The sequence below is a fragment of the Monodon monoceros genome, unplaced genomic scaffold, assembly GCF_005190385.1.
Source record: "Monodon monoceros isolate NGI ecotype Baffin Bay Population unplaced genomic scaffold, NGI_Narwhal_1 Super_Scaffold_6, whole genome shotgun sequence".
Taxonomy (NCBI): Eukaryota; Metazoa; Chordata; class Mammalia; order Artiodactyla; family Monodontidae; genus Monodon; species Monodon monoceros.
Genome location: NW_021703783.1, coordinates 100,182,798 through 100,208,934, shown reverse-complemented (window position 1 = coordinate 100,208,934; position 26,137 = coordinate 100,182,798). Strand labels below are relative to the sequence as shown.

Here is a 26,137-nt window from a genome sequence, read left to right as displayed (position 1 = left end):
TCCCTTTTCAAAGTGATTGGTGCAAGATCAATAACGTCCACATCCTTTTGCCAACGTGGGTAACAAGTGTCTCATCCTGCCCCTGAGTATGATTAGTGCAGTGTTACTGAAGGATAATTTGATGATAACCATTAAAACGTTAAATGTGCACATACTCTCTGACTAACAATTATACTTCCAGGAAATGAGTACAAAAACACAATTTTTTTAAAGAAACAGTTGCTGAATAGTAGAATTCATTAATTATCTTGGCTAACTGGATAACAAAGTATCCAAATAGTTATTTTTAACAATACTTTTTAAAAAGACTAGAAGAGTGGATACAGAAGTGGTAACAGTGTTTCTCTCCACGGCATAAAGCTACAGGTTGTCTCTGACAGGTAACTGAACAGGAGGACAGCGGCGTGAAGCCCAAGGTGTAGAGAGGCTTCCTCATGAACTCAGGCCTTACCCGGATTGCTTTCAGTCCGTTCGACACCTTATTTTCTTCCACAACCGCAATAACTTCCTGTCCAACATTTAGAAGCACTTTGCTAGTCAAAGCCTCATTGGAGAAGTAGATCAAATCATCAATCATGCCATAATCGCTGCAGTACCTTGTCACGACACCCTGGACAGTTTTCAACTTGGTGTCACCTAAGACGGGTAAACAGAGAGGTTATATTGACCACAAATCAAGTGCACACTACAGTTAAGCCCCCCAGAGCATCCGTGGGGCTAGGAGCCCTGTGGGCTGAGAACCTCCCTGGAGACTGGGGTGCTGAGAAAGCAGGGTTTTAGAGGCAGACTACCCAGGTTCCTCCCAGGGGCACAGGCAGTGGGCTCGATGGGGAGAGCCCATCTGCATCTGACGGCCAGCTCTTCCCCAGCCATTTGTGGAACCCTGGGCTAGGTCTTTAACCACCCCGTGCCTGTCCTCACTTGTAAAACAGGGACAGTTATGGTCTCTGTCCGAGAGAGCTGTGTGAGGGTTATTACGTGACAGAAGCGTGCAATGCGTAGACCTCTGAGCGGCTGGCACAGGCTGGGGGCATCGTAAATTGCTGTTAGCATTATAGCAGCATCGGGGAGTGGCTACTGCGCCTCCTCATCACCGCTGTTATCAATACCACCAGCAGCACGGTCAGGCGATTCTGTGTTATTTCACCAAAGCAGGCGCTGGAAGACGTTCTGGGCCTGGGGGGCAAGTCTGGCGTAGAGCAGGGCCTGCCCTCATCCACTCAAGAGACCCCGGCCAGAACCCGTGCTCCGAGTCCACACAGCACCTCGTCTGCTCCTTGTCAGACACAGAAGACACCCAAGTGCCCAGGGCACGGCTCAGCCACGGAAGCCCGTGGAAGCCTGGCTGGAACTCCGACTGCTGTTCAAGGGCCACATTTAACAGACAAGATCCGCGCGGACGGACGAAGCGACTTACTCCAGGCGGCAAAGAGGCATTAACAACTCTGGGCAGAGATGGCTTTTAGCGTGCTGCCCTAACAAGTAACTCCACGGCTAACGTTCTGGCTTCTCTTGCGGAGAATTTCGTCTTTTTAGAGGTTAGAGAAGGCAACTAGAGAATCACTACCCGGCGTTCAAGTCTCAGATGCAAAGAGGAATTGGGAGGAAATGCGAAAAGCCTTGGGGGAAAGCAACTGTGTAATTCTGGGTGCAGGGAGGGACGCTGTGGCAGAAACAGAAGTAAGTACAGCTTGTACTTCAGGAAGATGGGTTCGAAAACAATTTCAAGTAAACTGGAGGAGGATGCCACGAGACTCTAAAATGACAGTTTAAGACAGCCAGATTACACTTTTCAGAGCTGTCGAAGCACACAACCGCAAGGGACACTGACACAGAGAGAACGGGAAGCCGTGCAGGGACGACGTGTCAAGGCGCTCCCGGCGCATGAAAACACAAAGCGGAAACAAGGAGGCACAGACCCCAAAAGCCGTAAAATGCTATTACGTACTGAGAAGGCCTGTTTAAGTTACACTGCAAAGAAGAGATCATCACGGGACAGACACGCCTCAGCTTCGAGTTAGAAAACAAGCAAAAGCTCTCAAATCCCGATCTCGCCACACTAACGCCCTGGGACCCGGCTCGGACCACGCTCCTCCCCCACTCCCGCCCCACCAGGTGCAGGAACCAGGCTTTGAGGGCCTCAGCGGCTCTCACTACGTCACCAGCCGCCCCACCCCCACCTCCGCGCCCGTCCACAGTCCCGGTCCACCGTCTGGCTGGGCGGCCTCAGGGGGCCGCGCGTACCAGCCCTTCCCGCGAGGCACCTTCTGCGAGCTCGGGCCCCGGCGGTCCGGCCTCCTCCTCGGGTTCTTCCGCCCTCCTCCAGAAGAAACCCACCACCTTGCCCGCGAGGCGCAGCATGGCCCGACCGTTCGTCTCCGCCGCCACGCCCTCCGCCGCCCTAGGCGCCCGCACGCGGCGCGCCGCTCCCGCCGCCCTCAGCCAATGGGGTTGCTGCGCCCGAGCCTGCGCCTGCGCGCCCTCGAGCTTGGCCAATAGGTTTGTGGCGCCCGCGCCTGCGCCCACGCCTGGTTGAGCTCGCCCAACGGGGGTGTTGCGCGCGCCAAGCCTGTTAGCTGCGGGTGGTTGGTTGGTGGTTGCTGACCGTTAGTGCGCGGGGTGGGAGTGACGTCATGCCTGGGGCTCAAGGCGTGCGCTGGTGGGCAGGGCTTCGCGCAGATGGGCGGGGCTTCGCCTAGGTGGGCCTCCCTCCGTCTGTCGGGGGAGCGGGGAAGGCAGAGCATCTCACAACTCTGTGCTGTTAGGTGTAGCTTTGGCAGATATGCTTTATCAAGTTGAGGAAGTTCCCTCTGTTCCTATTTTTCTGAGAGTTCTTATCGCGCTTGGGTGTGGAATTTTATCAAATGCTTTTTTCTGTATCTGTTGAAGTGATCATGTCGTTTTAGGGTGTTAATGAGAGTGAATCATACTGATTGATTTTTCAAATGTTAAGCCACCCGTGCTTTTCTGGGAGCACTCAACTTGGTCATTGTTTATTATCCTTTCTGTGTATTGATTCAACTTGGTAATGTGTGGTCAAGGGTGGCATCTTTGCTCCTGAGGGATGAAGAAATTTTCACATACTGAGGTGTGGGGAAGTCCTTCTGGCTTATACCTGATTTGGCTTGAACTCTGCGCTAACTAGAACAGCCTGCCTTGTGGCCTATCAGACATACATTGTACATCCACTTTAACAAATTCAGTAAATTCAATAGTTAAAGGGCTATTTAAGTTACCAGTATTGAGCAATATTGCATAAACTTTGGTAATTTCATCTCTTACGGGATTTGTCCATTTCATCCAAGGTGTCAAATTATTAGCATAAATTGTTCACAGTATTTCCTTACCATCCTTTTTATGTCCGTGTGATCCACTGTGATGAACCATCTTTCGTGCCTGATGTTGGAAATTTATGTCTACCCTCTTGTCTTCATCAGTCTAGCTACAGGTTTATCAGTTTTATTTGTCTTTTCAGAAAACACCTCTTGGTTTCATTGATTTTTCTCTATTCGTTATTTCCTGTTTTTGTCTTCTTCGTCCTCCCCTACCCCTGCCCCCCTCTACTGCCTCTCTCCTCCTCCTCCACCTCCTTCTTCTTCTACTTTGATTTGTAGTTTTCTAACTTTTTAAGGTGAAAAATTAGATAATGAATTTTGGGACTTTCTTCATTTTTGATATAAGTGTTTAAAAGTACACATTTCTGTAAGCTCCGACTCAGCTGCATTGTACAAAATTTGACGTGTTGTATTTTCATTTTCCTTCAGTTTCTAATTTCCTTTGTGATTTCTTCTTTGACCCATGGGGTTATTTTAGCGGTATATTGTTTAGTTTCTAAATATTTGAGGATTTTCCAGATATTTTTCTGTTAATAATTTCTAATTTAATGTTGTCATGGTCAGACAATAAAACTTGGATGAATTAATTTAAAAAAATGTATCAGGGCTTTCCTCCTTGTCTCCTTCCACAAATGTTCCATGTGCTGTTGGAAACCATGGGTATCCTGGTATTGTTGGCTGGGGTCCAATTTAGCTTTGCTGGGCATGTTTTTGTTTTACTGGGTCAGATCCCTCAGTCTGATCGACAGCCTGGGCCTCGCCCCTCCGTAGATGCACAGTGTAATTACAACCCCTTCCTGAGAGGTGGGGAGATACTTGTTCCTTAAATGATACGAAACACTGCTAAGTCCCTGTCTTGGGCTCATTGCTGGGAATACACAAGGAAGTGGGAAAGGCCCTGGGGAGTTATTGGATAAGTGGGGAGAGACGTCCCAGAACAAGAGCGTGCAACACGGGGGCTGGGAGCTGGGCCGGGCTTCGTGCAGGGTGCCAGAGCCAGGGTGACGTGCGTGGGAGCTTCCACGTCACAGGGCTGCCCCTCCCATTCAACAGCCCGAACCTCCCCTGGATTCTGGACTCTTCCACTCCACCTCATCAGCAGATCCACTTGACATCCAACAGACACCTCAGCCCCATCACCAAGACAAAACTCCTGACCTCTGTCTTCTCCATCCCAGGTGAGGCAGCCCCAGCTGCACCGCTCAGGCCGAGAACCTTCCCGTCTCCCGAGCTCCTGCCCTCCTCGCCCCACGTCGCTGGGACGGCAGATCAGGTTGGCTTGTGAAAGTCTATTGAGAATCCTGTCACTTCTCACCACCCCCACCGCTCTACCTCCATCCCCACCAGGACCTGCTCTCACCTGCTGCCCCGCAGCCTGTGCTCCTCCCAGCTGGACTCTTCTGCCCAGAGCTTCCGAGCAAGTCCATCTCAGAGTCAAAGCCAAGCCTGTTTCCATGTCCACAGGTGCCTCGTCCCTGGAGGCTTCACCTGCACCTTACCTCATGTGATCCTCGTGCCCACCATCCTCCAGCCTTGCCGCCTCAGGGCCTTTGCACCTGCAGCAATTCTGCTCCCTGCCCGCCTCGCCTCCTTCCCAGTGAGGCCTGCCTTGTCTCCCCAGGTAGCACCTTCATCCCCTCGCTGGACTTATTTGCTGTCACAGAGAGAGTCAAGTACGTCACCATAGAACACACCCATTTATTCTTCTTGTGTGCGCCTGTCCCCCCATTAGATTGCGGACTCCATGTGAGAAGGACCGTGGCCTGCCCCGTTCACGTTGCAGATGTTTGCTGAACGGCGAGGTGAATGTTGAAGCATGAGCGGGACCTCGGCAGTGGAAGACAGAGGAAGCGCTCTTGAGGAACCATAGTTTGTGTGAGGGATCGGGGCTTGTTCTGGAAACTAGTGTTGCCTCCAGAAACGAGGAAGTTCTTCCCAGGACCCTTTGGGCGGGGTTTGTCCTACGATCTCTAATTCAAGGCAGCTTGTTTGATTTCTTAGAGAACAACTTTGGAAAGGCACAGAAATGGTGAAACCTGCTTAATGCTTTTCTTCAAACAAAGAGAGAAGTGAAGAGTTCCATTGGTCGGACATTTCCTGCTAGTTCCACTTACTGCTTTAAAAGACAGTTAATAAGGAGGTTTGGGAGGTTTTTCAATCTATTTAAAATCCCTTCTTGACTTCACAGTTTGTGAAAATTAATTCTAATCCTTCTTGATTGGTTGATAAACGAAGACAACAGAGCATCCCATGATGGGAAACTGAAGCCTTTGCTCAAGCCTGATGTGGGCTTGTGGTCTGAGGAGCCAGCTTTGCAGAATGCTTTGGTTTGAGCCATTTAAGCTTTCCTGTGAGCACAAAGACTGGTGCTGTAATTGTGGGGCGCCAGTGTCTCTGGGCGAAGTGCCCTCCCGTCCTTTCCCTCTGCTTGGTGAGCAGAAAGAAAGGGCACAGTGGGACCCGGCGCTGCCCACAGGAACCTGCGGGTCAGAATCCCAAGCAGTTCAAGGGCCAGGTCAGCCACGTTGAGCGCAAAAGTGTGTGAGACCTTGTGTTCCTTGTGTGATCACAGGGGATGGAAAAGGGCTGCCGGAAAGGATGGAGAATAAGGCTTTGGATAAAAATGTGTTTGTTTCCAAAACAGGTACCCGGCCCTCCGGCCCGCCAGGATCCTGTGCTTGGTGCAGTTCTGCACTCGGGTACACCTCTTCTTCCGAGATGCCCACCCCAGCGCCTGCAACCTGTCTGCCTCCAGGGGACCTGACGAGGCCCCTCTGCTCCTGGCGGGGTTGGCGCAGGACGGAGCGGAACTCTGGGCCAGCAGTTATACAACCACCAAGAACTTTCCAGGATCCCTCGCTTCATGTCCTCATTGAAATTCAGGAAGCGGTCCTCCTTGCCTGGCTTAAGTGCAGTTCTGCCAGGCTTTTGTCCTGTCTGTGAATAGTTCTTGCTGGACGCCCAAGGCAGGGTGACTCGGTAACAGGAGCCCCTCACCCAGAGACCGGCGCTCCCACACCAGAACCGCCGCAGAGGTAAGTGTGCAGACGGGAAACCCTCGTGTGGAGCACATCTGTGATCTCTTGTCCAGTTTGGAGTTTGGAGTAGCCAGCACATCATGAGACTCATAAATGAAGCTGCCAGTGGAAGTGAAATTGAGGGGGCGGTGGGAGGGCGAAGAGCTTAAAGCCTGAAGTTCTGCTGTGAATCTAGACTGTTCAGGTTTGTTTTCCTGGTAAAGTGATTTTATGCACTCGTGGAATTAACTGCTTATTTTCTTCTTACAGTACTTCTATACAAATGATATCTCTTTTACTGAAAACAACTTAAAAACAAGTATTTATTGAAAATCACTTCTTTGGGAGTCTTTTCAGAGTGATCAGAAGTGAAATTTGTAACCTTATCACAAATAAATAAGTGGCGGTGTGGTGAGTGCAGCGCTGCGGCCGCTAATGTCAGCCTTTGCCCCCCGGCAGCGCCATGGCCCGGGAGGAGCTGGGCTACGACCGGATGCCCCCACTGGAGCGCGGGCGGCCGGATGCGGGGAGCTACGCCCCGGACACCAAGCCCAGTGACCTTCAGCTGTCTTCCAGGCTGCCCCCGTGCTTCAGCCACAAGACGTGGGTTTTCTCCGTGCTGATGGGGGTGAGCAGCTCCGCGCCAGGCCCACGGAGACACCGTCCCCTCCGGGGTCCGCTGCCTGGGTGCTGTTCCCCGATGGCCCGGGGAGGAGCAGCCCCGGGCTACTTCTGCCTCTGAGAGACTCACGGGTGCCGATGTGCTTGTTCGCTCTGCTCTTTGAGTTATTTTCCTCAGCTGGTGAGGCTCTGTCCTGCTGGCCCTGCTGGCCTCTGGGCCGTGGCGGCTCTGTGTCCTGGCAGGGGTCGGACAGCCCAGGGCCCACGCTGAGCCTGCCGGCTCATGTGTTGTACCAGGGCGGCCTCCACGACCCTCACCTCCTGGGGGTCTGCAGTGGTGGGGAGGAGGGGCCACGCTCGCAGGAGGGGCCTCTGGGGGGTGGACAGCAGGACGGCGTCCTGAGGCAGGAGCCCAGGGCCATGGGACCAGGGAAGGCTGAGGGGCCAGGGGACAGGGCCAGCAGGGAGGAGGGGGCAGGCCTGAGGGCACCTTGCCTGGGGTCCTGGGACATCTCCCTTCCGATATGCTTGGAAAAGCACTTGGACGACAGAAGAAGCCCTTTTGGCCCGAGCGGGCGTGGTCACCTGGGCTGGCCACTGGACGTACCTCTCTGTGGGCGGGAGCTCGGGGGTCAGCGTGCCGGGGGCCGAGGTCCAGGATCCGGGCTGGGGCCTTGCCTCTCCCTGGGCCCCGGGCTCTGTGGGCCAGCTCCGTGGCACCCTGGTGGTCCTGCCCACCCTCTCCCCAGCCGCTACCCTGTGCCACTGAGACGGGAACTCCCACTGTGTGGGTCGAAGAGGACCCTCCTCCCTCCAGCCCCCAGGTGGGCGGTGGGCGGCTGGTCAGCCTCCTCTCACTCCCAGGTCCTGGACTCTGTTGCCCGCAGCAGCCCGCGGCCACAGCCCTTGATCCTGCTGCCCTCTTCTCCCTGAGGGGTGCGCCTTGGCCTCCCCCGCCCCCCGGGCCCGCGGGCCCCAGTGCCCCCATTCCATGGGGTGCGCACGGCCCTCTGCCCACACCCGGGTCTGAGTGACCTTATACCAGTGACTTCGACCCCGTCGCCTCACCCTGTGCAGTGAGTTTCCATCTCTGGTGCCTTGAGCAGGATGGGGTTGTGTGCTCGGCTCTGTGCCTGGACCTGGGGGGCCCTGAGGCCCCTGAAATTGCACATGTGGGGTGAAGGCATTTTCTGGGGAGTGGAGCCGCCATTTCTTGCTTTGAATTTTGACAGAGTCTCCTGTCCCCCAAATAAGTGTAGATCCCATAACCTGCCCTGGGGGAGGGTGGGCGGCTGCCGTCCTGCAGGGAGGAGGTCTGGCGGGATCCAGGCGGGGATGTCGGTGTTGCACAGAGTTAAGCTGTGGTCAGAGGGCTAGTTGCTCAGCCTCCGCGTCTTCAGGCCTGACTGTGTCGTCACCCGCATTTGTGCTGCTGTCTTGCAGAGCTGCCTGCTTGTGACCTCGGGCTTTTCCCTCTACCTGGGAAACGTGTTTCCTTTGGAGATGGATTACCTACGCTGTGCTGCAGGTTCAGTGAGTAGCAGTCCTGTGTCAGCACTGATGTTTGAGGTTATGCATCTGGGTTTTTTGCTCGGAGATTTACCCGTTGCTGTCACTCGCTCCTCATTCAAACTCTCTTCCTGTACTTTGCCTTCGAATAGCATCTGTTGCTTTTGTAAATGATCTATGAGGCAAGTCTATCTTACCCCACAGACTCCAGAGCAAGAAACGGCACTTTGATTTCCAACACGCAGGGGCATGCTGCTCCCGGCTGCCCCATGAGCCGGCAGGGAAGCCCCTCTGTGTTTTGGGGGCCACACCTCACCCCTCCCCGAAGCTTGTACCTGCTTCTGGACTCAGAGCCGAGGCCTGGGGAGCCGCCAGTCCTCATGGGGAGACGACCAGTGACTCCCACCAGCTCAAGCACAGGGCACATCCCCTGGGGTTTGGGGGGCCCTCTCGCCCATCTGCTCTCCTGTTCCAGCCCTGTCAGCATGCCCAAAAGTCTGAAAACACAAGACAGATGCAGCTGCCCTTACCCTGTACCCACCGCCACAGGTTGCCCAGCCTCCACTACCTTAGAAGAAAACCCCTTGAAAGAATTTGACCTGTTTCCTGCCCTTCTCTCTGGAACCTCCTAGGTGGCCCTTTGCTCACCACCGGAGCAGCCCTGGTTGGGGGTCACAGGGACCTGACTCAGATGGCTTCAGAGCCACGCTGACCTAGGCCGATGTCCCAGCAAAATCTTCAGTTACGTCCTTCACCCCCAGGGGTGACAGGCTAGGGAGACCAGTCAGGTGGTCCCACTGGGTCCTCCGTCGGTGCCCAGCCCCCATCCGACCCCTGTTGGGCTCGCCCCCCACCCCCAGATCCCACTGCAGGGTCTGGGCGGGGAGGTCCTGTTGCTGCAAGAGCGACACCGGCATGGCCCACGGGACCCAGGCTGGCCCCCCAACTCTGCCCCGCCCTGAGCCCAGGCTGGCCCTCTCCCTTGTCCTCGGCTCCGGGGACGCAGTGGGGACCTCTGACGAGGACCCCGGGGGCTCTGGGGCCCCTGAGTGTTTCTGCTCATTCACAGGCAGATGGTTTCCCCTTTCTGCGTGATTCTTACCAAGACGCGCCTGGTCTCGGGCCACAGGAAGCTACATCGGCTTCTAAGCGCGTCCAGCTAGGACAGTCTTCATTTCGGTGTCTTTTTCATCATCAGAACAATTAAAACTCTTTCCAGAATTATTATTTTGAAAGACCAGGACCCTTCAGCGTCGAGAGGGACCACTGCGTCTGATGGAGGGGGACATGTCTCGGGCCATGTGGGTTTTCAGGACACAGAGTGACCAGCAGGGACACTCACCTGCTCTCTCTTTTCAGTGCATCCCCTCAGCCATAGTGAGCTTTGCTGTCTGGAGGAGAAACGTCAGCGCGGTGAGTCCAGCCTTCTGTCCGCACCCTCTGCAGCCTTGCACCCGCGCCATGGGGCTTCCTTCAATCCCCCTCCCTCTGCCCCCAGGAGGGTGGAGGGGCCCGAGCTCGCAGGCATCCCCCCAGCTGACTCTAGGTGCCCCATCTTTGGGATGGGTGACGAATGCCCGGTTATGTGGTTGAATGTCACTTGGTTTCTTTCTTCACACAGAGGAGAACGAAACCCCTCCTGTCTTGTTTTCCAGATTCCCAACTTCCAGATACTGTTTGTGTCCACGTTTGCTGTCACCACGACGTGTTTGATCTGGTTTGGATGCAAACTTGTACTGAACCCGTCAGCAGTAGATGTGAGTCCCTGGAAAGCCATGTGGGTCCTCCCGGGGTCACAGGAGCCGAGGGCTCTGGTTCCACTGGGTCTGCTGAGCTCTGTGGGCTCGGAGCTGGCGTTAGTGAGCTATCTGCCGGGTAGTTACACTGGAGATGTGTATCGTAGCTCTTGAGTTTGAGAATTTCATTTAGGCTTCCGAAGAAAAGAATTGTCTTTAACGCTTTCACTGATTTCAGCGGACGAATTCACTGATTTTTGTATCTCTTTCACAACAGTTCTTAAACATTAACAGTAATGTAATAACATCTTTCATCAGATCTGCGATACTGCTGACGTAAGTTGCCCTGTTACTTTATGTTCCGTTAAGAAAAATGGAAGAGTCTTGTCATTTAAATTACAATGCAGCAGAAAAAACATCTCTAGGAAACAGGATCTGATCAGAGATACCTCTGCTCTGTGTTCAACACGTTTTCTTTAAGATCGGGAAGAGGATGTGGTGGCCCGAGGACGTCTCAGCCAGGTGTGTTAGGGCATGCAAAACGGACAGACACGCGGATCTGAAAGGAGCGCCTGTGCTGCCATCTTCTGCAGAAGAGACGATTTTCTCCTTTCTTGACATTTGCATCATTAAGCCCACGTAGCATGGTTGCTGGATGTGAAAATCAATGTAAAACAGTTGTTTGTGCCAGAACCAGAGGTTTTGGAAAATGTTATTTAATTACAGATATCATTTTATAAAGTTCCTGGGAATAAACCTAACAAAAAGTCTGGAGACTCTTGCAGGAAATCATAAAGCCTCGCTGAGAATTACAATGCTTCTTTACCAAAGAAACCCTACGCAGAAGTGGGCGCCTGTCCCATGGGTCCAGAGCAAGTGCGCCTGCAGGCAGGACCCAGCAGGTTTAGGTGGTGACCAAGGGCTGGGGTGGAGCCCCCTTGAAGAACATGTTTGGAGACTCACCCGCACCCCACAGCCGTCCCAGCAGGACAGGAGAGCCGCCCCTGACCAGTCGGCCCAGGCAGCCCCACGTGCGCGGCCGTAGCCCCGGCCCGGAGCACAGCTGTGACCAACCTGGGGGGGCCCTGCCCCCAGCCCGCCCACCACAAAGCCGCGGCCAGTCGTCCCGCAGACACAAGGAGCACACTCTGTACGGAAGGGGACGCGTTCTCTTGGAGCGGCCGGCCAGTCCCAGGGTACATGAGGAGCCTTGGGAAAAAGTGAAGGGCAGCAGGGGACCACGCGGGCGCTCACCAGCAGGAAGCCACAGCGCCAACGCGCAGCTCAGAGGAGCCATACTCGTAATCAGAGGAGGTCAATGAAAGCCACAGGAGATGCCGTTTCCAGCGTTGGGACGGGCGGGAGCCCAGCGTGTTTCCCTCACGTCCGGCAGCTCCTACGCGTTGCTGCAGGCTCTGTGGAAAAGTCTGGAATTTGCAGGTCCTTTTTGAAGAAGTACATACACTGGGGAGCCCCATGGCACAAACCCTGGAGAGACATGCACACATGTGACCAGGCGGTGTGTTCCTAGCAGCCCTGTGGATCGTGGCAAAAACTCCAAACCAAAACAGATAATCCAACGTCCATTACCTAGGGTGGTGCCCCCCAAGTGCACAAAATGGATGAAGAAATTGTGAAAGATGCATGAAGCTTCATGCTGACAGCCTCCTCCTACTGGATGGCCTCCCCTGGAGCTGGACCTGCATCGTCCCCCAACCCAGGCCCCAGCGCCAGAACCCGCCGTTAGCCAGACCCTCAGGCTCCTGCCACCTCGAAGGTCCAGCCAGGTCACGTGGAGGACACGAAGCTCGGACACCTAAACACGTGGAAGGACCCCAGGACCACGATGTCAGGACCACCGGTGTCCAAACACAAGGTCACAAATGGTGAAACAGGAAACTGCAGCTGCTCCCCTCCCCTGTCTCCCTGTGGAGCTGGGCGCTGGACTTGAACCTCCGCCCTGGGGACAGCCACGCAGGGCTTCGCTGTAGAGTCTCTGCTCCCTCTTTCCCACCTGCCATCCCTGCCTGGGCTGCTGCGTGTCCGCCGTGGGCCCCGCTTTCTTTAGGGAAGGATCCAGCTCCATGGCCTCCGACGCTTCCCTTCCACAACTGGGCCGACGTGGGCACATGCCTTCAGGGTCCTCGTAGGCCGGGGAGGGGCGTGAGTCCACCTGGATTCAGCTAAGCCCAGGACACACCCTCACCGCCGGCGGGAGGCTGCCAGGTCCCATAGCCTTTCCCGCACTTGGCGTCCCCAACAGCCCCTGTTTTCCCATCTGGTGACAGTGCTGTGGCTTGCTGTTACCTCAGGTCACACTCTCTGATCACTAGTACTTTTGAGCCCCTCCTCCTGGGTGTTTGCCCTCTTGGGCTTCCTTCCCGTCCTTGGCTTGTCCTAAATCAGGGGTCTCTTCCTGTGAGCCGCAGCACTTGCTGTCACACCGTGTGTCAAGTTCCCCCGCGAGCTGCTCGACGCCACGCTTTGTATTGTGGCTTCGTGACTCCAGTTGTCTTCCTTCTTCAAAGCTGACAGCTCCTATTTCAAATATATTTCAGGATAAGTTTATTGAGTTCCCCCCAAAATACAGCTGGGATTCTATTATGATTACTTGATGTTTACAGAGTAATTTTGTGAGAAGTGACATCTTTATTGTGTGGAGTCATCCCACTGAGAGCACAGACCGTCTCTCTACTTACTCACATCATCTCTGTCCTTTGTTAGGGTTGGAAAGTTCCGAGTATTCTTGGTTAGTAACCCCTAGATGATTCACAGATGTGTTGCTAGTATGAATGGTGTCTTATTTATTAAATTATCTTTTCAGATGGCTTATTGCTAGTGCAGAGAGAGGCTACTGATTTTCATTTTTTCTTTATTTTGAAATATTTGAGACTGGAAAGAATTTGCACAAATAGTACAGAGCATTCCTGTGTATCCTTCATCCAGTTTTCCCCAATGAGAGCATCTTACATGGTCAAATCAGGAGACTGACATTGGCACATGTTAACTTAGACCTTATTCATATTGTACTGGTTTTTAAAAAAGGATTTTTATAAGTGGACTTTGTGTCTGGAAGCTTTGCTGGACTCGTATCCTCCGAGTTTTCTGTAGGTTATGTTGGTTTCTCTATGTAGGTCACCCTATCGTCTGCAAATAACGACAGTTTAAACGCTCCTGTTCAGTCTAACCCTGTTGTTCCTTTTTCTCTATCGCTTTGGCCAGGACTTCTGCTACCGTGGGACTCTCTGGCTTTTTCCTGATTTTAAATAGGTTGTATCTAAAGAGTTTCCAATAAGTTTTTGTGTTTTTTTTAAATTTATTTTTGGCTGCTTTGGGTCTTTGCTGCTACTCGTGGGCTTCTCATTGCAGTGGCTTCTCTTGTCGTGGAGCACGGGCTCTAGGTGCTCAGGCTTCAGTAGTTGTGGCTCGTGGGCTTTAGAGCGCAGGCTCAGTAGTTGTGGTGCATGGGCTTAGTTGCTCTGCGGCATGTGGGATCTTCATGGACCAGGGATCGAACCTGTGTCCCCTGCATTGGCAGGTGGATTCTTAACCACTGTGCCACCAGGGAAGTCCCCTTTGTCCGGTTTTAGAACCAGGGTTATACTGGTCTCATAAAATGAACGAGGCAGCTCTCATCTCTTTTGTTTTTTGTAAAACCTTGATATGATAAGAAGTCACTGCTTCTGGAAAGTATGGTAGAACTCACCTGTAAAATCATCTCCATCCGGGGCTGTTGGTGAGGGGTGGTCTTTCATTATTAGTGTTAAAGTTTTCTGTCTCTTCCTGTGTCAAATTTTGGGTTTTATATTTTTATCAAAAGTTTATGTATATCGTGCAGGTTTTCGAAATTATTAGTTTATAGTCGTTCATCTTGCTCACTGTTTTTAATTCAAGCCAAATATTTTAGTTATTTCTCCTTTTCATTCTGAAATGTAATTTATATCTCTATTGTATCTCTTAGTAGTCTTTTCGAAGAACTGGCTTTGCTCTGTTAACCTCACTTTGTATTTCTGGTTGTCAGTCTCTGCCTAGAACCCTGATGAAACAGACATGTGGGATTATCTTAAAAGGTCACACATTTATTATTGGTTTCTAATATCACTACATTAGGGCCAGAATGTACAACCTATAATGTATTGATTGTTCAGAATTCACCAGGGTTTGCTTTGTGGCCTAATAGATGGTCAATTTTTGTTAGTGTTACACAAATGCTACAAAAGAATGAAAATTCTATGTTTTATTTTGCATGTACAATTCTGTAGATCCAACTTATTAGTTGCGTTTGTTTTTAAATGTAGAATTTTAAAAAATCATCATTGAGGGTATATTGAGGCCAAGAGATCAGGAGACGACTGCCACTGCAAAGACAGTTTATCACAGGTCCCAAGAGGAGGGGGCCCCAGGGCCGGTCAGGAGGCAGGGAGAGGGGACACGTGGGCAGGAGCCTTCACTGGGTTTCCGCAGGGAGAGATGTGAGGCAGGGTGAGCAGGCTCAGACCTGCCAGCGTGAATAATCTCGGTGGGCTCAGGGCGGAGGGGCTGCCCAGGTGATTGGGGCAGGTGGCGGGAGAGGCCCATAGAGGCTCTCGATTGGTTGGTTTTATTTTATTTTATTATTTTTTTGGCCGCGCTGCATGGGATCTTAGTTTCCCGCCCAAGGATTGAACCTGGCCACGGAAGTGAAAGTGCTAAGTCCTAACCACTGGACTGCCAGGAAATTCCCGATTGGTGGGTTTTATATCACACAGTTAAATCAACTTTGTTGGTGTATTGTCCTGTGGATTTAAACACAGGCATGGATTTCTGTAACTGCCAACAGTCAGGACGTGCATCAGCTCCGTAACCCCCAACCCCCTGGTGTTTTCTCTTTGGGACAATTATGCACGGAGCTGCTATAAACGTGGGCAGGTTTTGGTGTGAACGTAAGTTTTCATCCCTTTAGAGTAAATACCCAGGAGAGACCAACCACCAAGGAAGGTTGAGATCAGGGCAGACCACAACCCAAGGGCCAAATCCAGCCCTTGAGCCAACAATAATTTAAAATCAAAAATCCACCAACCAACAAACAAAAAGACATACGTGAGTCAGAGCTGTGTGCCTGGCATCTGGCTTTGGACAGAAAAGTTGCCGAGACATCGAAGAGGCGTCTAAGCCCCTTCATGGGATTGTCCACGTTTACGGGATGAAAGTGAAGAAGCCGGTTTTACAGACGTATGTGTTCTCCTTTGGCAGATCAATTTCAATCTGATTCTGCTGCTTCTGCTGGAGCTTTTCATGGCAGCCACGGTGATCATCTCTGCACGGTCCAGCGAGGCGTACTGCAAGCAGAAGGTTGGTCCGGGCTGAGGCACGGCTGCACCGCAGACCCGGCTGTGGAGCGCGGGGCCAGCGGCCCCAGGGAGGCAAACCTGGGGATGCAGCACCATCTCCTCCGTAGCCTGATCCTGACCAAGTAACACCACCCCCACCCCCCAGTAGTGTTACACGCAGAGACCAAGTCCGCCTAAAGTATCACCTTGTAAACTAGGACTTCAGCAATCAAACACATTTTCACATGCAACGAGAAGGTCCGTGTTTGAGCTTTTGCGCTGAAGCCTGGAGATCCAGGAGCGTCTTCCAGATGCTCACATTTCAGACCATCACCCAAGCGACGGCCTGGACGGACGGCCACCCCTGTGATGAGGTTTTGTTTCTTTTCAGGGCTCCATCTCCGAGAGCACCAACATTCTGTATGAAGTGACATTTCCTGCTCGGGTCCTGAAATCCTATTCTGTAAGAAAAGCTTTTCTTTCTCCTTATTTTATTTCATTGTGGGGGGAGTACTAGATAAATATGGTGTAGGCGTGTCCCTGGTACATGAACTGTCCTGGTTGACAGTACACCCCCTTTTACTCTCAATGTGTCCATAAATTATATGTTAATTGTGTTTTCACTCGTTTACGTCCTCTCCAAAATTTTTTAGTCTACTCGTTCTATTACTGAAAGATCTGTTAAAAACCTCCCAATCTGTGGGCATTATCAATTTGTCTTTGTAATTCTGTAGCTTTTCACCATAGAGTTTTGGAGCCTGGGTTTTTAGGTACACGAAAGTTGAGAATTCCTTCCTTCCTTCATTTTTTTTTTTTTTAATCATTACGAGCAACTCTCTTTAGTAATGGCTTTTGCCATAGAACATATATTGTTAACTACGTCAGTTACCTCTCGGTTAATATTTTCCCAGTGTATCTTCCCCTCTTCTTCCAGCTCTTCCTGTCCTTACATCTGGGCAGTTTCGGTACAGAGTGTTGGTGCCGTTTGAATTGAGCTGGTTCACTCAGAGCGCAATTCCTGACACTTTCATATTTATTTCTCCATCTTTTTGTTTCCTATTTTCTATGCCTTTTCCCACCTTCCTTTGAATTGGCAGGAGCTTCTTCCTTCCCTTTCCCATGAATTTGGGTTGGAAATATGCGTTTTTGATATCCCCTTGGAGGTTATCCTCAGTGTCTCAGCACGGGGCACCCTGATGCTCTGCCCTGAACTCACAGGACCCTCCGCACCCCCGCCCCCTTCCAGGGACCCCGGGGAGCCTGCCCGTTCCCCTGGGTGACACTCTCTGCCCCCAGGTCATCGAGGTGATCGCCGGTGTCTCCGCCATCCTTGGAGGGGTCATCGCTCTGAACGTGGATGACGCCATCTCAGGCCCGCACCTTTCGGTGACGTTCTTTTGGATCTTAGTGGCCGTGAGTACACCCTGGGTGGCCCTCATCAGTGTGGCCGACCTTTGAGCTCGGTTTTGGGGCAGTCAGGCTGGAAAGCAGCGGGAGGAGGGGCGGGGGTGGGGAGTGGGCGCTGGTGGGCCGAGCAAGATGCTTCCCAGATCCTCGTGGGCCCCAGACCAGGGCGATTTGGGAACCGAGGATTAAATGAGTCGGGATGTTAGCTGGTATTATTATTATTATTATTATTATTATTATTTTAAACTGGCTGGAGGATACCAGTACCTCATACAGATGTATTTTTGTAATCATGATACTATTTACTCCCTCAGATTAGCTATTTTTTTAATATAAATTTATTTATTTATTTTTGGCTGTGTTGCTGCGCGCAGGCTTTCTCTAGTTGTGGTGAGCAGGGGCTACTCTTTCATTGCGGTGCACGTGCTTCTCACTGCGGTGGCTTCTCTTGCTGCGGAGCACGGGCTCTAAGTGCGGGCTTCAGTAGTTGTGGCACACGGGCTTAGTTGCTCCGCGGCATGTGGGATCTTCCGGGACCAGGGCTCGAACCCGTGTCCCTGCACTGGCAGGCGGATTCTCATCCACTGCGGCACCGGGGACGTGGTAGCTGCTATTAGTATTTTATAGTTTTTGTATTAGTTTCCCTGAAAAGTACTTGTTTTATTATTTTATAACATATGACATTCATATTGTTTTATAATGCGTTTTAAAGTGTAACACATTTGTATTATTTTACATTGAAGACGACTACCGTAAATGCCTAGCGCCGCACCTGGTGCTTGGTAAGTGCTTACTGACTACACGGCCACTGTTCTAAACACGGGCCTTTCATCCTTTTATAAGTAAGTCCGAGTTGACTTACGTAATTTAATGTTGTTTAGCGTTTAGCTGAAATGCGGCCCGGGGAACACACGGCCCCCAGGCTTCGGACCCCCTTTGTGCTGCCGGCTGGGTGTGGGCCACACATCTGCTTGGAGCAGCTGCGATGGGCCCCTGCACACCCGAGTTTCCACGTGTCACGTGATGCCCCCATACCACAGGCTCCTGTGCTTGGTGCTCCCACACCAAGGGCCTGGGCATTTCCTTTTCCTCTGTGGGCGTGTGGATGGGTAACTGGGGCCCGGACACACCTGGGCCCAGCAGGCTGTGCTGGGCTGGGGCGGCGGACCCCTGGGCGCCTGGACCCCCAGCTGGGGGGCAGGTGGATGGCAGGGGGCTGGGCCCAGCACTCAGCAACCTCGAGGAAGCCCTGTGCTCCCCTGAGCTTCCCTCTGCCAGAATCGTGTAGAACTAAATCAAGCTCCTTAAAATAAGTGGGAAAAGGCATTTATTGATTACAAAGGGACAGGAATGCTGGTCCAGTGGAGGAGCCCCCAGTGGTCAAACACGGTGGGCAGGGGTGCGGTGTCTCCAGGGGCCCTGAGTCTGATAGCCCAACCGAGCCCGCCAGCGGCCACCTGGCGCTCCCTCCAGAAATGCGGCATCGTGAAGGCGGCACCGCTGAGCGTCAGCTGAGGCCTCCCCATCAACGAGGCCAGCGAACTGACAAGAAACATGAAGCGTGATCATCGACTGGGTCCTGAGCTGGGAACAGACCCAGCTGGACCAGGACATCATCGGGACAATTGCAAGTTGGAACACAGACCCTGCCTCGGACAAAGCTGCTGAGTCTGTGTTACGTTTCCCCGGTGCGGTGCTGAATCGAGACGGAGCAGTAGACACGCACACGAGCATTTGGGGGCGGGTGCCGCACCTGAGAGAGCAGGTGTGCGGGTTCCAGGCTGCTCTGCCTCTCTTGCACGGATCCTCGGCTCTCCTGGCGACCAGGATGGCCCGAATCAGAACGGGAGGGTACACGTTTGGGATCTGACTTGCTGGGCTCTCATCTCTGAAGCCTTTCTTTTTCCTTTTCTCTTAGTGTTTTCCAAGTGCCATTGCCAGTCATGTGACGGCAGAGTGTCCCAGCAGATCTCTGGTAGGTGAAGCCCGGCCGGGTTCCAGGCACCCGCGGAGCGACCTGCCGGGCTGGGCGGGGTCTGGGGTGAGCATCTGAGGGGCGTCTGCAGGCTGCAGGCTTGAGGGGGCCTCGCGACTGTCCGAGGGCTGGGCCGTCTGTGGAAGTAAGCAGAAACGGCCCAATTGGCATAAGAGTCGGGAGAGATTCCTGGGACTGAGCAGAGGCGGCGTCCTGTCCGGCTGTGGATGTCGGACAGTGACAGTCGCTAAACCGGCCCAAGTGAGCTTCCGAGCTGGTGCTGAGCTCAGCCGACACCTGGGCCTGCGTGGCCTCTGGGCCAGGCATGGCGCTCCGAGGCGGGAGGGCCTTGGGAGGTCGCAGGAGCAGGTCAGAGGGCACTGGGAGGAGGCCATCAATTCCTAAGTGCTATGTTATCAACAGAGCGAATTGCGCCTAAGTCGAGAAAACTTGCGAGACACATGGTGAGCTTTGAATTAACGGGCAAACCGAGCACAGAGACTCAGCAGGTGCCCCAGGCTGGACGCAGACACACGCCAGCTCGTAACTCCCGCTGTGTGATTGCCGGGCCGCACCCTCTGTCCAGGCAGTGGCTCCCAGACCCCGACCTCCCACTCTTGTCTGCTTCCCGCCAGGTGGAGGTGCTGATAGCCATCTGCAGCCTCGCGGCCCCGCTGCTGTTCACGGCCTCGGGGTACCTGTCCTTCAGCGTAATGAGAATCATGGATGTCTTTAAAGATTACCCGCCAGACTTCAAGGTGGGTGTTCTTTTATTTTATTTTAAACTCTATAGAAACACGATGCCGCTGAGCCGCGCTGAGCCGCTGCCCACGTGGGGGCAGATGGCCGGAGCTGGCTTTGCACACGGCCTGACGCGCATGGAGCTGGTTCTGCTAATTTGCTTTTCTCCGTGCACTGAGGCGTCTGTGCACCCTTCTCTGATGCCCGTTCTGCCCGGCACCGCTCAGCTGCTTCTGTTCTTCTCCTCTGGGCTGCTCTGCCCTGGGCACCCCCCAGACGCCCCTCTTCACAGGCGCCTTACATTTTCTCGGCCCTGTTCCCATCCACTTGCATTTAAGAGTCACCGTTTGTCCAGTTTCATGAGAGACCCCATTGGCTCCTGGGTAAACTGAGGAGAGTGAGAGCCTCCCCTCTACGGGGGCTTCTCGGGGGTCCAGCGTCCTCCCCGCAGGCTCGGGCTCCAGGTGAGGTTAGTTTCAGTATAGACAGTGTTTGCCCCCAAATGTTTATCATGAGAAATTTCAAACATACGGAAGAGTTGAAAGGTTAATGCAGTAAACACTGAGATTCCCTGGTGGTTTACGTGTGTGTCCGCGTGCGTGTTTATGCTGACAGGTGGGTGGAGCACACACACGGCCATCGTTTTCCAGAAGCATCTGAAAGCGAGTGGCAGAGGTTTGAGGTGACCCTTCGCCCTTAGATGCTCTGGCATCTCAACAGTAAGGACAGTCTCCTGCACAGCTGAGGTGGCTGACGTGCTAGGTGACAGCACATTGTCCCCTCAGACCATCCCGAGAAGATGCTTCGTGGGCTGAGGTTCTCAGAGCTGTGAGGGTCGCTCAGTCTCTTTGGATCTGGGACAGTTCCCACTTCTCCCCCAGGACACTGACCTTTCGGAGTCCAGGCCAGTTGTCCGGGAGATGGTCCCACCTGTGGATCTGTTTGCAGTGGCGTCAGCGGGAGCGAGTCCAGGTGCACTGGTGTTGCCATCCTGGCTGGCTTGCAGCGGCTCGCAGCGCTCCCTCCGAGAGCGGACGGCAGGCGATCCCTAGCAGGACGGAAGTGCCTGTGGGCAGCACTGAGGGCTGCTCGCGGCCTGGGCCACAGGGGAGGCCGGGGCGCTCATACCTGCACCTGCCCGAGAACCCCACGGAGGACGTGTGCTCGTCGTTGTCGGCAGAGCGCTGCATCCTTTGTTCTTTGACGCTCAGGGCGACCCCACCCTGGGCTCCCAGATGCCAGCACATCCTCCTCTCCCGTCAGACGCTTGAGATGGCCTGGGCTCACCTGGTCCTGGTCCTGCCACGTCTCGCCCTTGCCCCGGGAGGGGGGCCGTGTACCCATTCCTGTGGGGGCATCATTACTCCTGAGCCCTGTCAGTGGACAGAGCTGAGAAATGTATGTCCACTTAAAGATCCCTGACGTATATTGCTATTTCCAACTCAAATTTTACATTCTAGGGTTTTTTCCCCCTTAACCTCTGTTATTTTATATTTGCATCATTTTTCTCTTAGTCCAAAAATCCTGGTAACATTGAATATAGTTACTGCTTAATTTTGCCTGACAACTCACACGTGTTCACAATTACAGGACCCATTTTCGACCAGCAGCGCACCTGCTGGGTGAGGGACGGCTCGCTGTACTCGGAGGTACGGTCATGTGCTCTGCGAAGGAACCCCCTTCTGTGAGCGGTCCTGCTACACAGTCAAGTTTAATGGTTTCTCTTTGTATTCAGTTTTAGGCTCTGATGCTTTTTTCCCTCTTAATAGTATTTTTGAATATATAAAACTTTCACATGGTTCAAGTCAAATCATCTGAAAGGCAAATTCAGGGGAGTTGTGGTCCCGTCCACAGCTTCCCCGATTCCTTCTGCAGGTAATCTACAGTGCATATTATTATTTTCCTTCTTTCCTACAAAACAGGTCACTCTGATCACGCTTCTACACCTTACCTTTTTTTTTTTTAACTTAATTTCTCCTGGGGGCTCCCGTTTTCCCTCCCACCAACGGTATGAGAGCACCTGCTTCTCCGTATCTGGGGAGGGTTGCCACGCTGGGCTTTGTAACACAGGTGAGAGACAGAGCCTTGGGTGGGGCCGTTACGCGCATCTCTCTGAAAATGAGTGACCTCTTGCGTGCCTACAGTGCTGCATTTCCCCAGTAACCTCCATCCGTGTCTCTTGACCATTTTCTAGTGGGCTTTGAGAACGCTGCTAACACAGGGAGCCCAGTCCTCCGTCAGACACAGAAGATGCAAACGGCAGCCTCAGCTTGGCGACTGTTTTCACTGCTTGTTGTGATTTTTGTCATGGGGAAACTTTGTTGTCGTCGTTGTTGTTGTTGTTTTTTTTTGCGGTACGCGGGCCTCTCACCGCTGTGGCCTCTCCCGTGGCGGAGCACGGGCTCCGGACGCGCAGGCTCAGCCTGTGGCACGTGGGATCCTCCCGGACCGGGGCACGAACCCGCGTGCCCTGCATCGGCAGGCGGACTCTCAACCGCTGCGCCACCCGGGAAGCCCTGTTGTTGTTTTTACGTAGTTAAATTTGTCAATATTTTCCCTTATTGCTTCTAGATTTTAAGTCACAATTAGAAAGGCTCGTACTTGTGTTTCCGCGGGAGTTTACCCTGGAGTGCAGCACAAGGAGTGGGCCCCATCGGACTTTCCTCAAATGGCTCGTGGTTCAATACTGTTTATTGAAAAGCCCACCTTTTCCTCAGTCATCTGAGACTCTGCCTTTATCACGCACTGAGCTTCGGTCTGTTTGCGTCCGTTTCTGCCCTGACTGTCCCCCCTCGGCCGGTCTGTGCCGCCAGGTGCACCCTGGAGGTTTGCACCAGGCATCGCCACCTGGCCTGCTCGATGCCTCGCAGCCGGCTGCCCTGCGTTTCGGGGCTGACTCACTTCTGTCGCTTGCTAGTTCTTCTTTATGAATGCTATTTATTTATTTATTCATCCATTTATTTATTTATGGCTGCGTTGGGTCCTCGCTGTTGCACGTGGGCTTTCTCTAGCTGCGGTGAGTGGGTGCTACTCTTCATTGCAGTGCGCAGGCTTCTCATTGCCTCATTGCGGCGGCTTCTCTTGCTGTGGAGCACAGGCTCTAGGCACGCAGAGCTTCAGTAGTTGCGGCACGTGGGCTCAGTATTTGTGGCTTGCAGGCTCTAGAGCGCAGGCTCAGTGGTTGTGGCGCACGGGCTTAGTTGCTCCGCAGCATGTGGGATCTTCTTGGACCAGGACTCGAACCCATGTCCCCTGTGTTGGCAGGCGGATTCTTAACCACTGCCACCAGGGAAGTCCCTCTATGAATTTTAGAATCACCCTGCCTGGCTCTAGATAGCCAGCCCAATGTTGCATTTTTTAAAAAACTCGACTCATGGTTAAATGTGCGTATAAACTTCAGAGCTGTTGAGTCTTTTTGGTTTTTTTCTAACAGTGACATTTTCTGGGCTCTTCTTTGTCTTAACGTCACGTTGTTTTGTATTTCTGAGGCTGGAAGGACACCCCTGCAGTGTGGGGAGGGGCCAGTGCTCTGTGGATGTCCTTGCAGCCACTGGGGCTTCCTCTAGTCCCGGGCAGACCCCTCCTCGCCAGCAGCCAGTGCCGCACCCTCCAGCCTCGAGACGGATCTGTCGACCGTGCCTGTGTCCCGCCGCCCCGGACCCTGCCCCTGTCTCTCGTCCGGCTCGGGGCCTCCACAGCAGACCTCCGCCCCATCTGGGCACCCTCGGCGAGGCCACGGGTGGTTTCAGTGGCTCCGCTGTGGACACGAGTGGTTGTTGGGAGGCCTGGACGACTTGACCCGGGCAGCGGCACCATCACCCTGTCGCCCCACGAGGCGGGTCATCTTTGTGTCCCTCTGTTAAACCCAGAGCAGAAGTGATTTCCTCAACTCTCTCACTGAGACAGAATGTTCCTGCTCAGGCTGGTGACATAACAGGGCACAGTGGGGTGAGAGCCTGAAACCGCTCCACACAGACTGAAGCAGGGCTCACGGTCTGTGCTTCGGGGCCATGGCCTGGGAAGCCTGTGCGCTGCCTCCCTGGGCAGTGGGCCCACGCGGTGGGGCCTGGGGGCGGCTGAGAGCCAGGAGGAGAGGCCCCGGGCTGCTCACCGCCCGTCTCCACCCCCGGCAGTCCTACGACGCGCTTCTGCTGCTACTGATGCTGGAGCTGCTGCTGCAGGCGGGCCTCAACACGGCCACGGTCATCCAGTGCGTGCGCTTCAAGGCGGGCGCATCCTGGGACGCCGCACAGACCGGCCCGCAGGGACGCCCGGCGGGAGAGGTGAGTGGCCTCCGAGCGAGCGTGGCTCCCTGTCCCGTCCCGTCCCGTCCCATCCCAGTGGGGCTGTCTTCCCAGGGCCCTGGGCAAAGCGACGCCCACCTGCGCTGACTTCTTTCAACACCTGTTGGGTCACTTCGTATTTTTTAAAATGCCCCAGAAAAATCTTGGAAAGGTACAATACGTTATACGCTTTTTAAGCCAGCCAGGCCAACACAAATCCATTTCTGGAAAGGTGTTATGGGCTGAATGCTTCCAGTTCTACTCTTACAAATGTAGAAGAAAACTTGGCAAACATCTGCATGGATCACAGAGCTTTCTCTCCTGCGGCTCGTCAGGGTGCCCACTACAGACGTGGCGTCAGCGACCCCTGGCCGGCGGGCTCTGAGGGTCACGCCAGCCCCTCGGCCAGGCTCAAGGCCGCTGCACTTTCCCCAGGCCCTGCCTCTTGTCCCCGTGAGCTGCCCACTGTGGTGCTTTTACCGGGCAAACCTGCCCACTGTCCTCCAGGTGCATGATGCTCCGTGTACCTGGGAGGCTGCTGCAGGGCCCTCCAGGGTGACCCTGGGTGGACCGGGCGCTCCTCCCGCCCAGCCACCACCCGGGCCCACCCCGTCTCACGTCCTGCTCTGCTGCTCTCCGGCAACACGTCCAGCGCGGCCAGCCTCCCGCCTTCGTCACCCTGTCACCCCCCGAGGCTTCTCCCGCCCTTCCTGGGGGACGCACTCCGGCCTTCGGCCCCTCCTCAGCCACCCTACCCACCCCACCTCTCCCTTCGTTGCACTTCTCATATGGCCTCGTTTGGTTGTTGTTTTTACCTGGTTGTGGTCAGTCTCCGGCGGGGTTGGCTTTGTCCCTGGGTCCCACGTGAGGTCCCCCTGGTTCTGCGCCAGGATGCCAAGGTGCAGTGTCAGGCCAATGAATCCTCCCCCCACGTTCCAGAACTGCCAGTTCTGGGGGCTCAGGGGGTGCTGAGCCGGGCAGCTGTCCTCCCTGTTTGGTGACCGTTGCCTCAAGCGTCCTCCCTCCCCTGTTGTCATGCCCCTGGAGATGCCTTCACAGCCTCCGGGGCCAGGTCAAGACCGCTTCTCTGTGGAGGGTCCAGCCTCTGCCCCCAGGAAGAGCTTGGAGGGACTTAGCCCTGCACCCTGGTGTGTATCACTCCACAGTGAGCAGTATTTGCTGAGCACCTGCTGAATGCAGATGCTGCTCTGCCAGGTGCTGGGATGCAGACCCATAGGAAGAGGCCTCACAGGCAGGGGCAGGCTCCACCCGAGCCCCCGGCTCCCCGGCTGTTGGGAGGATGCCCACTCATGGCAGCCTCCCACCCCCCATCCAGAGCCCACCCCGCAGCCCAGGCCCCGCCCCTGAGGAGGACATGTGCTCTGGGTCGTGGCCAGAGGTGCCGGGGCTCTGGGACAGCAGAGTAGTGAGAGGGAACTGAGCCTCCTTCCTGCTTCCTGCCGCGTGGGTGGCCCGGGACAAATAACTCTTTGCCTGTCTCAGTCACAGGTGTCCAGAAGCCCCCTGAAGGAGTTTGACAAGGAGAAAGCGTGGAGAGCCGTCATGGTGCAAATGGCCCAGTGACTGCGGACCCAGCCTGTTAACTTAACGCACAGACGCTAGTCGTCCCTGAGCCGCGACCTTCCAACTCGCCCCTCCCCTTTCGTAGGGCAGGCTGGGCTGCAACGTGGAGTTTTCATTTCTTATGGTAGTTTAAATTTGAAATAGGCAAACATTGACTATTTTGCGCTGACTGGGGGGGATGGAATCAGTTCAGTGCTCCGGAGGTGGCCTAACCACAGGAGCAGTGGCACGGGGCCCCCAGGTGAGGGAGGGGCCCACGCTAGAGCTGAATTCTCCAGGCGCTGACATTTGGGCAACCACGGGTCTCTGAGTTCCCGGTCCGACCAGTGACCAGCTGCCGGTGTCTGCTCCTCCAAACCTCGCCCCGCCTTCCTGACCTGCTTTTGTTGAGCACCTACTGTCCGCAGCCAGCAGACACACCTCGCTAAGCCGTGCGTGGATCTCACCCATTTCGGCCCTTCTCTTCTTGGGGGCCCAGCCCGCTGAGTGAGCATGGATTCCTTGACGAGGGCAGAGCTGCTTCCGCCCTGTCTCGAGAGCCCGTGGAGCTACTTCCCCCAGAGCCGGGGGTGCAGGGCAGCCCCCACCCCCAATGCGCAGCCTTCCCCACGTGAAACCCA

The 26,137-nt window shown here is 54.2% G+C and overlaps 2 protein-coding genes across 2 annotated transcripts in view; one reads left to right on the top strand and one right to left on the bottom strand.

The window, feature by feature from the left end:
• The window catches only part of MOV10L1 (Mov10 like RISC complex RNA helicase 1), a 44,573-nt gene extending 42,212 nt beyond the window's left edge, over positions 1-2,361 (bottom strand). The window contains exons 1-2 of the mRNA XM_029205749.1: positions 2,265-2,361; positions 452-636 (exon numbers count right to left, since the gene is read on the bottom strand). Of these exons, the coding sequence (XP_029061582.1) occupies positions 452-636; positions 2,265-2,361 (282 nt within the window). The remainder of the gene's footprint in view (positions 1-451; positions 637-2,264) is intronic.
• A 4,466-nt stretch (positions 2,362-6,827) lies between these two features.
• MLC1 (modulator of VRAC current 1) lies at positions 6,828-25,517 on the top strand. The gene is made up of 13 exons (XM_029205836.1): positions 6,828-6,980; positions 8,417-8,506; positions 9,842-9,895; positions 10,138-10,239; positions 15,451-15,549; positions 15,783-15,785; positions 15,919-15,990; positions 16,824-16,940; positions 18,853-18,909; positions 19,545-19,667; positions 22,073-22,075; positions 23,784-23,933; positions 25,443-25,517. Exons 1-13 carry the CDS (start codon positions 6,846-6,848, stop codon positions 25,515-25,517), a joined length of 1,080 nt encoding a protein of 359 aa, XP_029061669.1. The 5' UTR covers positions 6,828-6,845.
• The last annotated feature ends 620 nt before the right edge of the window (positions 25,518-26,137 follow it).

What these genes read in the sequence shown, in the direction of transcription:
- MLC1 (XM_029205836.1), top strand. Translation starts at nt 6,846, where the DNA reads ATGCCCCCACTGGAGCGCGGGCGGCCGGATGCGGGGAGCTACGCCCCG. An exon ending in TTTTCTCCGTGCTGATGGGG is followed by an intron (nt 6,981 to 8,416) that starts GTGAGCAGCTCC and finishes GCTGTCTTGCAG; the next exon opens with AGCTGCCTGCTTGTGACCTC. An exon ending in TACGCTGTGCTGCAGGTTCA is followed by an intron (nt 8,507 to 9,841) that starts GTGAGTAGCAGT and finishes CTCTCTTTTCAG; the next exon opens with TGCATCCCCTCAGCCATAGT.